Raw genomic sequence first — 12,111 nt, forward strand, 5'->3', positions numbered from 1 at the left:
CATTAGCAGTAAGCTCGGTCTCATCTGTTTCTCAGACCTGCAGGAATTTGTGGTTTTTGACCAAAAACAGGACAACACACACACCAAGAGGAGCTGGGCTGAACAAGGCCCATCCTTCTCAAGGCAGCCCACTTCTGAAATGCGACTCTGAGTGACAGCTGTGAAAAAACATCAGCTAGTAATGGTGTTCACTGGTGACTGTTAGTATTTATTTTGTTTGGTTGGTGTCTGCCAGTAGTTAGAGAACTTACGGCAACTTACCTGTATTGATCATCATAGAAATGTAGCATGAGCAAAGGAAGACTTTGTAACATGATGGTAATGGTTTTCATTGAGCCAGGATATACTTCTAGCTTTATTCATATAAAGAGATTTTGATAAGCAAAGAATTAAGACTTAAAAAGCTCACAATGAAGCGGTGTGCTGGTTGTGTGGTGAGATAGTTTGGGAAGAGGGGGCGGAAGGAATTTTTCCCCTCTCTTTTTTTTTCCCTCTCTTTTTTTTTTTCCACCTCTCTCTTTTTTTTTCCCCTTCTTCTTTTTCCTCCCTCTTTCCACCCTCCCCTTTTTTTCCCTCTTTGTCCCCAAAAGTCAGTGGTCTTTTGTCTTTGCCTCAGATTTGAAGAGTTGGGAAAGAGCAGCACTTGACGCACAGCGTGGGAACTCCATTACAGCTCAGGCTTTGAGGTTGTACCTTTGTGTTAATAGCTGCAGCTCTGTAAGTAGGTTTCAGCACGGGGGGTCTGGTATGCTCTAGTCATTGCAGCTCTGGTGTTAGGAGATTTTAGGGGATTCCTTTGGTACAGCACCAGCAGCAGACCGCACACATAGGAAGGCTTTGTGTGCAGTGCTGCCCTGCAGATCCAGGTACAGTGTTTGCGGAGGAGATAAGCAATCCCAGTGAGTGACATGTGGGAAACTTAGAACAGGCACGAGAAACTGGACAGGCATGATGCCTCCTGTGTGTGGCAGTGGCTGTGCCTTCTTCTCACGCAGGATCCTGCAGTGTTGTGATCTTCCATTACCGTGGCGGCCGTGGGATGTGTGAGGATGTGGTGCTTACAGATAAGGTCACAGTGATTATTTCAGACTTCTGTGACATCTGGTGATGTTTTGTGAGTCAAAATCCGAAGGAGAATGAACTGTTTTATCTTTCCTGAGCTTGTCTCCTTGTTTGCGTCACCAGCTTCCCACCCTGTCAGAATGACTGACAGGAAAGACAGAAAAGGGAGAAATGAAGGACGTCAGAATCCCAACAGTTGGAGATGGCTCTACTCAGAAGTTAAATTCAGTCTGAAAATTCTTGCAGTTTTCCTTCTCTTAAGGTTTCTTCTGAACAAAGTCTTGCTTTGCTGTTGCTATGTATTTTGGTGGTGGCTCCTCTGGCTTGGTATCTGCTTAGAGCTAATGTTGCTTTCATCTTTGAGTTAATGTGAGGCTAGATGGTTGGACAGAATGTCTGTGGGGACAGAAGGGTGAACTTTCCATCTTTCCATGACCACGGAAGGTCAGGATCCAATGTGCTTTCCCCTGCGAAATGAGTTATTTTCAAAGCTTGCAGTGGTAAGTGCACATTTAGGCAACCTACATTTCCTGGAGAGCTGCCAGGTGCTTTCCCGTTGTGGTCATTGCACCAGTCCCTGTGGCTGTGGCCACAATGGGTGTATAAAGTGAGACAAAAGAAAAGGATATGCTCTGTTTGCTTTCCAGATGATGTTTGGTGCAGCTTTCTCTTGTGTAGTTTTACATGCAGACTAGCTCCCCAACACTCAGAAGAGTTAAATTATTAATAGCTGTGGGAGTAAGAGAAATTAAGACACAGAAGGGAGGAAAGAGATGTTTTCTACAGAGATTGGATGTGAGAGGAAGAGTCGGCGAAGCACAGCGTGGTGGTGAGGTGAATGAAAGTGACGTTAGCAATTATGAGCTAATACACCAATCAAGGCCTCTGGGACTCACACATTATTGCTTTAAAGCAATCTCTGAAGAGGAAGACTGTGGTTAATCAGATATGGAAGTACCAGAGTTTCTCTTCCTTCATAAAGGAGATTTGGGGCAGCAAAGAACCCTGCTTTCCTATAACGCTGGTTATCTCATTCTCTGTGAATAATGTGAATGACAGAGACGCATCACTGGAGTCCGTGGAAGAGAGATTTGACTTGTATTCAGGATTTGCTCTCCATGTGCCCTATAGAAATGTGGATGGGATAAACTGTGGAGGGTGCTGGACTCTTTTTTAGGCCTTCTGTGTGACAGAACTAATGACCACACCTGAACTTTGCGTGGCTCAGGTAGATTCTCTTCAAAGTGTATTTGTGCTTGAATGAATGTGTCCATCTGAGAGACCTGGTGAATTGCCTTAGCAAGCAAGAAAGCAGGGTGATAGGGACAGGTGAGTGCAGTGGCATGGCTCTGGACAGAGTCAGGATGTTTGCATTTTCATCTTCAGTTTTGACATTGAAAGACAAGTCACTTTGGTTCCTGATATCTCTGTTTCCTCAGACATGAGGGAAAACTAAAGAAAATGCACAGTCTGTTCCTAGGTCGACATGCGTGTAATGTCCGTCTTACTGACTTTTGTCCTACTTTGTCAGCAGTTTACCTTTGCTGATTGATTTTTAACTTTTTTTCTGAACTTCACGTGCTCAGGACAAACAACTTAAGAGCAGCAAAATGGAATCAGTTATTTTCCTGGCAGATGTACTTTTCCAGCACTAGGCTTTGTTTTGGGCCAAGTCTCGTAAAAATCACACACAAACTCTGAACAATTTCCTCTGGGATTGCTGCTGTCAAAATAAAGGTTTCACTTTATATTTAAATGACTCTTTTGTTTTAGACCCAGCCAAAGGCAGCCGGGTGGGATTATTACCAACTGTAATATCAGTTTCAAAGCCTGCGCTTCAGAAAGAGACAAGCATCAGAAAAATGTGCTGCTGTCTCTGCAGGAGAGGATGCTGGGTGAGTGAAGTATGCACTGAGAGGGAAGGAAAGGAGAAGACCGAGGACATGTTTCAGCATCTTCAAACCTCGGGCACCAGATTCCCAAAGGAAAATGCCAGTCCTTCAGTCCTTTCTGATTTTAATGTTCAAAAGCAAAAAAAAGAGAAGAGTTAAAATCTGTCTCATAAAAGTGATTTAGGAACTTAGCGGCCCATCTAATTAAAAAGTAATGAGATTTAGCTCCCTGTGCCATTCAAGTCTTTGTGACAGAATTCTACCCGGTATTGATGCAGCCATTAAATTTTGCCTTAGTTCTTATCTGTAAAAGAGAAATGAATATTAAGTGGTGTTCTGGCTCTTTTAAAGAATCACCGCAGCCTTCTTGGCTTTCCTTAAGGTTTGCGGTGTAGTTACAAAGGGAACAGTCAAGTTTGTGCTTGTGCTTTTGTGCCCACCCATACATCTCATACATAGGTATGTGTATGTATTTCACATTGCATATCAAGAACCTGAAACCAACTTGTAGTAGCAATTTATGTTAGTGCATATGCAATGCTGTGTGAACAACAGGAAAAAAAAAATGGCTCTTTCTCAGGCAGCTTAATTCCCAGTGCAGCAAATACATAACACTGGAGTAATGCTGTATCAGGCCAAATGAGTCCAATCCCTTTCACCAAGGCTTTGTGCTGGCATAGAGATTGTGCCTGTGTGGATCACAAATCAGAAGGTATTCTAGACAAGGGACCACACAAGTCAGGGCCTATTGGGAACATGTAGAGGGGGATGCCTTGAAGTTTTCATCCTGAAGTGATAGAGAAGGCACAAGGTTGAATCAAAGTACTCAGTTTAACAGGACTTTTAATTTTGTATAGTTACTAGTCCTCTAGAGAGTCATCCTGTGTAAATGTAATTTCAAGGTGTCCAACTTTTTCAGGAGACCCTGAGCAGAAATCTTGGTTTGTTTTTTCTATTTTACTATAAATGTAAGCAGGAGTAAATGAAATTCCATTATTTTTATCGTTGACCTTAGGAAAGAAATGTTTAAATTATCTAAACATTGGAAATATAAAGAGGATTTTTTTCTTCATGTGTGGGGTGAGTTTAGATACTCCAAAGCACTGTAAGGGAAACAATCTCTTTTCTGATTTGTGAGTTGACTTGAACATTTTGCATTTGTTCCATGTGTTTTAATTCCTTTTCCTTCCCAGGAAATTTAGTGTTTGGGCTTCATTCTGCTTTCTCACACATGGAAGTAAATTCAGAGTTCCCCTGACATTCGTTGGAAGTTAACTGGTTTGAAATGAAAGTGAGGGGAAAATCATGTCTTGACTGCAGACCTCAGGAAGCATAGTAAGTTAGGCTCCTATTTGGACATGGATTTGAAGGTCTTTCTAAAATCTATTTCAGTTGTTTCAATTTATGAAACACTTTCAAATACTCAATATTAAAAACAAATAAGCAAACAAAACCCACCAACCTTTAAACGTACACGTTAGCTTGCAAATGTAGATATAATTCACTCCCTGATGTTTAATGAGCAGTTTTATTGAACAAGTACCATACACCCTGGGCATAGTAATGGTTCAGCCAGTGGCTTTTCCCATGTCTCTCCTCTGAGGTCTGCAAAAAAGAACAAAACCAAACCGATCAAACCAACCAACACCCAGCATTCACAACGGGGAGGTTTGAGAAGTGCTTGAAAGAGAGATGCTGGCAGTAACCCTTTGCATTCCCACTTGTCTCTGTGTGTTTCAGCTGACAAGAGAGTTTTTCACCAAGGAGCTGAAGAAGCATTACGTGAGGAACAATGACACAGATGTCTTCTCCTCCACCTGGAATTCTGTTATGATCACAGTAAGTCAGGCCATGCCGGTCCCGTGCTACTGGTGGTCAGCTGCTATTGATGTTGTGTTCAGCCAACACCTCCTGGCTCCTCCTGCAGTGGTGGGAAGGAGGTGACCGTTCATTGGCAGCCAGGCTTTCCCACAACAAGCTGATCCTGGTGCTGAGAGTGGCACTCACAGTGACTGTCACCTACTGTGGTTTGCCAAAGCCCAAGGATTTGAGCTGACTGACTACACCCAACTCTAGTACTGGGCACAGAAAGCTGTGCAGCTGCCTGTAACCAGCGGGCCAGAATCTCCATGCATTTACTCTAGACTCATCACCTTAGAGACTACTTCAAACCTATTCCCAGCCAACAGCAGCGAGAACAGGTGCTAATTAATGGCTTCTTATTAGCTCCTGTAAAGTTAGTTGGTAGGTGACAGATGAGGCAGGAGTGGCCTAACAGAGTATTTTCGGTGTGTAAACAGTTGCCATGAAAATGGTCTTTGTTATTACAGACCTAACCAGCTGGATTAAAGATCAGCTGTATCACTGGCACTGGAATTTTTCTTATCTACTACAAGTTGTTCCTGCCTGCCTGCTGCAGAAAGTTCTTTGTGCTTGTGTTTGCATGTATACATGTGAGCTTAGTGCCTGGCACAGCCCACAATGTAGCTGTTCAGGAGTGAAGAGCAGGATGTCAGGTTCTGCAGACAAAAAGTCATTTTTAATCTTAAAAGGAAAAGATGACTGCTGCCCTTCATACTGATTTAGGACTTTAATAAAGACATTTCCTTTTGGTGACTGAAAGGAGACGGAGTATGTCTTGAATCCTTAAAAAGAACCTGACTTGAATCCTAAAAAGAGAATTTTTTTGGATCACCTAGCAGTGCCTTTGAACAGCAGCAGTCCTGGCCATTAGCTCTGGGGAGAATGAGCAGTCAGGAGCCTGGATTGCACCACTGGCTCTTTTACAGACTTGCTGGGTGTTCTCAAGCAAGTCATTCTGGATGTGCTCCAAAGTCCTGTGTAGTTCATGGCAATATTCCCAATAGTACCTTAGAGTCTACTGTGTGACATGGGAACAGTGGGACTTTTTATAAAGAGGCTTTGATGAAACAGAAGCTCCAAGGTACAAGTGCAGTCCGCTTCCTTGGAAACAACAGTTGTTTTGTCTCTGCTTTGACTAAAGCTTTGATCCTTGCAAAAATAGGTCTTTGGGAGATTTCTGGTATCTCCTTTCAGGCCAAAGTGTAAACTCTGTCTTCCTTTCTTCTCTCTAGTTTGCCTGCTGTGGAGTGAATGGACCAGAAGATTTTGAAGCTGTCCCTCTTCTTCCGTACTTGCCTTTGGAAGAGAGAACACCGGAGGCTTGTTGCCAGCGAGAGCTCCAGAGCCGGGAAGGGATGTTTGTTAACAGGGAAGCCTGCCTCAGAGGCATCGACAAATTTCAGAACCGACAGGTAAGGGCAGCCAGATGGCTGGAGAAAGGGCTTCCCAGCAGGGATGGCTGTGGTAGCCATGGGTTATCTACCTGTGAAGATGGCAGGTTGTGCCATTCTGGCTGTAGCTGAGGTTGTAACTACACTTACACCGTTAGCAACTTTTGAAGTCATGGGTATGTGATTCTGTAAATCCCCTTTCATTGTATGTACTGCTTAGTCCATGCTGTGCTGTATCAGCAGAAATACAGAGATTTTTCCCAGGGGTTTAAGAGGTGGAATAGAAGTTTATATCAAATTTTACTGTGGCTCTGAAGGTTAATATTGTCTCTGAGAAGTTAACCGAGCCATTGCAGGTCAGTGAGGATGGATGGAATTTGCTCTTAGTGGCTGCTGTGGGAGCTCCACTTTAGTTCACAAAGACTCCTCATCAACACTATATTCAACCAAGAGATTGAGGGCTAAATAGCCACAGAAAACTGTGTCTCTTTCCCAAAGAAGAAATGTGTTGGAGATCTGTGTTTTTCTGCCCTCTCACTGTTTAGAGTAGAAAGAGGGCATTTCTTTGGACAGGTCTCTTGACTTGTCAATTCTTCTCTCTGCTAGACTGGAACAAGGCAATTCAGAGTAAATTCACTGACACTGATACTATCAGCTGTCGTGTTTCCTTACATTTTCCCTAAGATCTGAAGTTTCAGAAACCTTCTAGCAAAGCTCTTGACTGTGTTTATTGCAGCATTAGCAAACCAGCTGAACTCTGTACTGACTGTATGTACAAGCCTTTTCTCTCCAGGCTAACTAGCAGTCCTGTTTTCAGCACTTGATAGCAGATTGTGAAAGAGAGTAAAGGAGTTTGGAAGCAGCGGGTGAGCTGTTCCTTGCCTGGCAGCTGGAAACATTTGGCAAAGGCATGCTGGGTGAGAGATCATAGCAGACAGCACCATACTGCATCTGCCAGGTCTGATTGCCATGAATTGATGGGCAGAAGGGAGAGAGAAGGAAAGATGACAAACAGCAGGGAGAGGGAAAGAAATGCATTTTGAGAAAAAGGGATAAAGCGGATTAAAATTTTTGCTTTCCCTAAGTGGTGATACTGAGGCCTCCCATTTCTATGGGAAGAGATGTTTTTCTGTGAGCCTTTGTCACTGCATTGTGTCAGTGGGAGAAGTTGTGTGCACAGCAAGTGTCACCAAGCACAGTGAGGCATTTATATAAAATGGGAGAGATGCTCCCAAAGAACTGTTGGCTGTATTCAGGCATTGCTGTTGCACAGTCAGGCCTTTGGGAAACCATGTTGGTGGGGCAGCGTTTGCCACATCTGTCCTCAGTCCAGTTTTTAGCCTGCTGAGCAGGGCATGCTGAAAGTTGAGTTAAGGCTGGAGTTCTAGCAAGCACCCAGACATTTAGTTGCTGGTCTGGATGCTTTTTCCTGAAAATTGGGCTGAAAAAAAGAACAGCAGCAGAGCCTTGTGGTGACAAGAGTGCTGCTGCCCCAGCTGTCTTCATTCCGTGGGTTTGTGGCATGAGTGAGTCTACTCTGTGCTTTCCCTTGCTTTCCTCTGATTGCTTCACTCCTGGTGAGTAGAGTCTGACATCAGCATGTAACTGTCATTGCCATTAGTGTGTTTCAGATATTTTATGTGAAAACAAAAAATCAAGTGATTGAAACATCCCAGATAAATGGATGGGACTACATGTGTATCTTTAGTGGGTGGGAGAGGTGCATTTTACATTAGACAAAATCCGATCTACTTTTCTCTTTATATGTGATCTGTTGTCAGACTTGCTAGTGGGTTGGAATTTTAGGCTGAGAAGTGAGCATTTTAGGGAGAAGTGAGGCCAGGATAAGCTGGTGATTTCCTAAAACATCCTGAAAACTTTGCAGAGTGTCCGCCTGCTGTTAATTGGATGAACAATAACAAATTACATTAAAGGCAATGGTAGCTGTGCTAAATAAATGGAAGGATTATAAATAAATAAATGGAAGGATTATGCATGGCCTTGAGTTCTTCCTGACATTAGTTCTCCTATATCCAGAAAATCAGCAGGTATTCATCCATGCTGCTGTGGAGGGAAGGCTCAGAGAAAAGGTCCCAGTGTGTGAAAGAGTTGCTGGCTGTGACCGAAATACAAATGAAGAATCTCCTGCCTTGGCTTTAAATAAATAGCCTATATCCTCAGTCAGCCACAGCTGCCTGTCATGTGCCCAGAGGGCCCTTTCCTCTGTGCTTAGTCTTTTCCCTTTGCAGAGGGAATGCCTCTCCTCTGCTGCTCCTCCTCTCTGTCCTGCAAGAAGTCACAGTTCCTCCTGCTCAGTGAGGGCTTGCGGGGCTGTGCTGCAAGAACAATGCTGTGTGCTGCTCAGGTGTATCTCACCGTGTTCTGTCCCTCCTAGGGCTGCTACACTGTGATCCTGAACTCCTTTGAGACCTACGTGTACCTTGCAGGAGCCCTGGCCATCGGAGTGCTGGCCATTGAGGTACTGTTGTGTGATCATAAAAGCAGGGTGGTAGATGTCCAGCGGCGAGACAGGGAGCTGCTCCTGCAGAGTGCTAATGGGTCATCCACTTGTGGTTTTAATTGCCTAGAAAGAGGCGGGCGCTTGGTTCCTTGCCACAAAATGCAGGGAAATAACCTCTGTCACAAGCCTGCAGTGCCGCCTCGTGTTGGCCCTGGCACAGTTTGCAGCTGTGATACGCTGGTTGCAGAGGCTTTGGGAACCCCACTGCGTGCCCCAGGAAATGATTCCTATTCCCATGACAGCAGCATCCCAGCAAGCTCACTTCTATAGTTAATGTGTTCAAACTCTGCTTTTGCTTTAAAAATTTCAGTTTAGAGACTGAAAATGTATTGGGCTAGGGGCATCTTCATTATCATCCCACCTTAGCTTCTGGCTCTTTGGTGATGTTCCAGTGGAACAGGCTTCCCCCAGACAACAGGACATTAGTCCCAGAGTGATGCAGGGTGCTTTCCCCAGTGCCCATCTTGCCCGAAGGAGAGGAGCAGGGCATTGCCCCATCATCCCCCAAGAAGGCCCCACTGCACCATTCTTCTGGAAAATGCAGCCGTCTCTTATTGTTCTCCATTTTATTTCTTCCCTCTTCTTTCCCCCTTCCCAGTTGTTCGCCATGATCTTTGCCATGTGCCTCTTCCGAGGGATCCAGTAGGAGGCGCCCCACGGACCACCATGTTCCCAACATGCTCGGAAGAAAGAAGGAAAATCTGATGAAACACAACCTGAAAACACGCAAAAAAACTTTATTTTTTTTAACAAAATGGGGTGGGGGGGAAAATGGAAAAAAAAAAAAAAAGAAAAGAAAAAAGAGGGTTGTAATATATGAATGACCAAAAGGATTGTACTTCAGGGGCTGGAACTTTGAGGTGATGTGCACTACACTGTACACCGGACCCTTGCCCAGAGCCACCCTCAGCAGCTGTGGAGCAGGAGTCCAGTGCAGCCACTTCTGCTATGGACAGATGGAGCCCATGGGGAGGAGTGGGAGGACGAGCGCAGCTGCCCCTCCTGCCTGTCAGTGCAAAGCCGTGCCTACCATCCACAGCTCCGTCGTGCTTTAGACAGCAAAGGACCGAAGAACAGCAACCCAGGGGCTGGGTCAGGCAGCAGGTTGGCCGAAGTCTAGGACAGCCCAGGTGGGTTTCGAGCACGTGGTGCTGGCGGCTCATCTAAGAAACAGGCAGTCGTTGCTTGTGTGATTCTGGCTTTAATTCCCAGCCACAGAGTGAAAACATACATTCTTCCGTGTGCGTAAGCTTTGCCCCTGTCACCTGAAATTTGTTAGAGAAGTCAAACACTTCAGGGAGTCTGGCGTTTCTCTGGAGCCCTAAATAGGGGCAGAGTGGTCTCACTTAGACATGGGACTCATCCAAGGCTGGCTGATGGTCAATAGTTTGGGGCCTGCCTTTCTGGTTTTTCCTTTTTTGTTCAGTGTTACTGGGAAGAAAAAAAAAAAGAGAGCAAGTTGTTCCCTGCTGTGTTCCCATTCCCTGGGAAAAATAATGGCTCTGGTCAAGAATAGCTGATTCTGCTGCCTTCCTGAAAGGGGAGGTAATAGTGTTTAAATATTTGTCAGCCTTTGCCTTTCACTTCATACTTGCAAAAACCACTCTGTGGTCTGTTATCAATATATGAGGGCTGCTCTGAAAGTAAAGCCTCCTATTGTATTATATTTGCCCACAAAGTCAGAGATGGATGTTGGTGGTACGGCAGTAGAGGTTGAACCTTCCCACCAGTATCCCCTTACATGTTGTTGCCATGAGACAGATGGCAGGAGATGAGCAGTCTGACAGAATGGCATCGGACATGGAAGTGTGTATGAAGCAAAGGTGTGTCATTGAATTCCTCCTTGTGGAAAACATGGCACCCGTTGACATTCATCAGCACTTGCTGAATGTTTATGGAGATCAAACAGTGGATGTGAGCACAGTGAGGCCGTGGTGGTGCATTTCAGCAGTGGCGACAGTGGGCCGCCTCCACTGGTGCAGATTTTTATGAGTGTGGTGTGCAGGCTCTTGTTCATTGCTGGTGAAGATGCACAGCTAATGGTGGTGACGATGATGAAAAGCAGTGATTTGTAGCTGAGAATTTGCTCTATCAAATAGTGTTATTGTGCTCTTTGTTGTAGTTTCCATGGAAATAAATAGGAGGCATTACTTTTGGAGCGACCTATGTATATTTGCGGTGGATTCCTACAGGCTTTACTGCCCCAGCAGGAGTGCCAGGCATGGTACTGGATGGAAGAGACTGAGGTTCATCAGCCACTCCCATGCAGTTTACCTTACGCTGTCTTGTGGCGTCATTTCTGCTTAGGGGATTTCCCCTGAGGCTTTCCCATGGGCTTATAATGAAAGCATCAGGTCAGGATTGCTCTGGTCTGCCTGTTAGTTGAGAGCATTTCCTCCCTTGAGATAGTTTGACGTTTAGCTGATTGTTATCTACTTAATCGTTTGGAAATGAACTTGAGAAACATGCCCAGGACTGGTCGTTGGTCAGAGATTAAGATGGAGCTGAGGCCCCAGGCAGGCTCTGGGAGCATTCAATGTGCAGCCAAACTGCTCCAGCTGCTTCTCTGGTGTTCATGGTCATCGACAAAAACAGGTCACTGGTTTCCCTCCTCTGGAAGCCTCCGCCCCTGTTGGCTTTGTCATTCCTCTGGTTGCTCCCTGACTCCAAACTCCCTTTGCCTGGGGAAGGACGGAAGGGGCTGTGTTTTCCTGTTTAGCTTAGATCTTTTTATAGTGTTAGATTAAGGTGCACTTTTATATAGGGTTAAACCAGCCCATCCAAAAGCTGTAGCCACTGCCAAGGAAGGGGGGAAGAAGGCAGCAGTGAGGAGCCAAGCAGCAGCCTCCTGCCCTGGCTTGGCAGCAGCAGGTATGCTTTGGCCTTCCTTACACCATGGGGTCTGCGTCCACCGTGTGGATGCAAGTGAATGGATGTGCAGGCTGCAAGACAGGAGGGAAAGCAGATGAAAGAGTGGTCCATAATAAACTAAGATCCTGGCTAAATATCCTGGCTGGAGAAATGGGATACAAAGGAACGGGAAAGAGGTCATAGAGCTTTTCCAGGCTTCATTTGAGAAAAGCAGGAGAGGGCTGGGGCAGGTAGAGCAGCAGCCCACCTGCACTGCATCAGCATATTCCAGCAGCAGAGCGTGAGGCCAGGATTGCTGAGTGGCCTCAGATGTTGCATTAAACTTCATGGAAAGCTTTTCTGAGCGGTTTCCCTCTGGACCTGTATTTAATGATGCATTTTAGTATTAAATTCTGGTCTGCTGTTTAATGAAGGAAGACAGTTTTGCTAGCCAAAACCAGCAGTATTTGTAGCAAAGAGCAGGTGCTGCTCTTAAGAGAGGAAAAATCTGTTGCGTCCACTGGTCTTGCAG

The 12,111-nt window shown here is 45.2% G+C and overlaps 1 protein-coding gene across 8 annotated transcripts in view; it reads left to right on the forward strand.

Moving 5' to 3' along the window:
• Positions 1-12,111, forward strand: part of TSPAN18 (tetraspanin 18) — a 104,317-nt gene that overhangs the window by 91,054 nt on the left and 1,152 nt on the right. For 7 of the 8 annotated variants that reach the window (XM_021403566.1, XM_021403564.1, XM_021403565.1 and 4 more), the window contains 4 exons: positions 4,695-4,793; positions 6,050-6,229; positions 8,604-8,687; positions 9,328-10,215. In XM_021403566.1, the coding sequence (XP_021259241.1) occupies positions 4,695-4,793; positions 6,050-6,229; positions 8,604-8,687; positions 9,328-9,375 (411 nt within the window). In that variant the 3' untranslated portion in view covers positions 9,376-10,215. Of the gene's footprint in view, positions 1-4,694; positions 4,794-6,049; positions 6,230-8,603; positions 8,688-9,327; positions 10,216-12,111 lie in introns of those variants that run through there. The other variant, XR_002440732.1, reaches the window with a different exon arrangement.

Source organism: Numida meleagris, chromosome 6 (assembly GCF_002078875.1).
Source record: "Numida meleagris isolate 19003 breed g44 Domestic line chromosome 6, NumMel1.0, whole genome shotgun sequence".
NCBI classification, from domain to species: Eukaryota; Metazoa; Chordata; class Aves; order Galliformes; family Numididae; genus Numida; species Numida meleagris.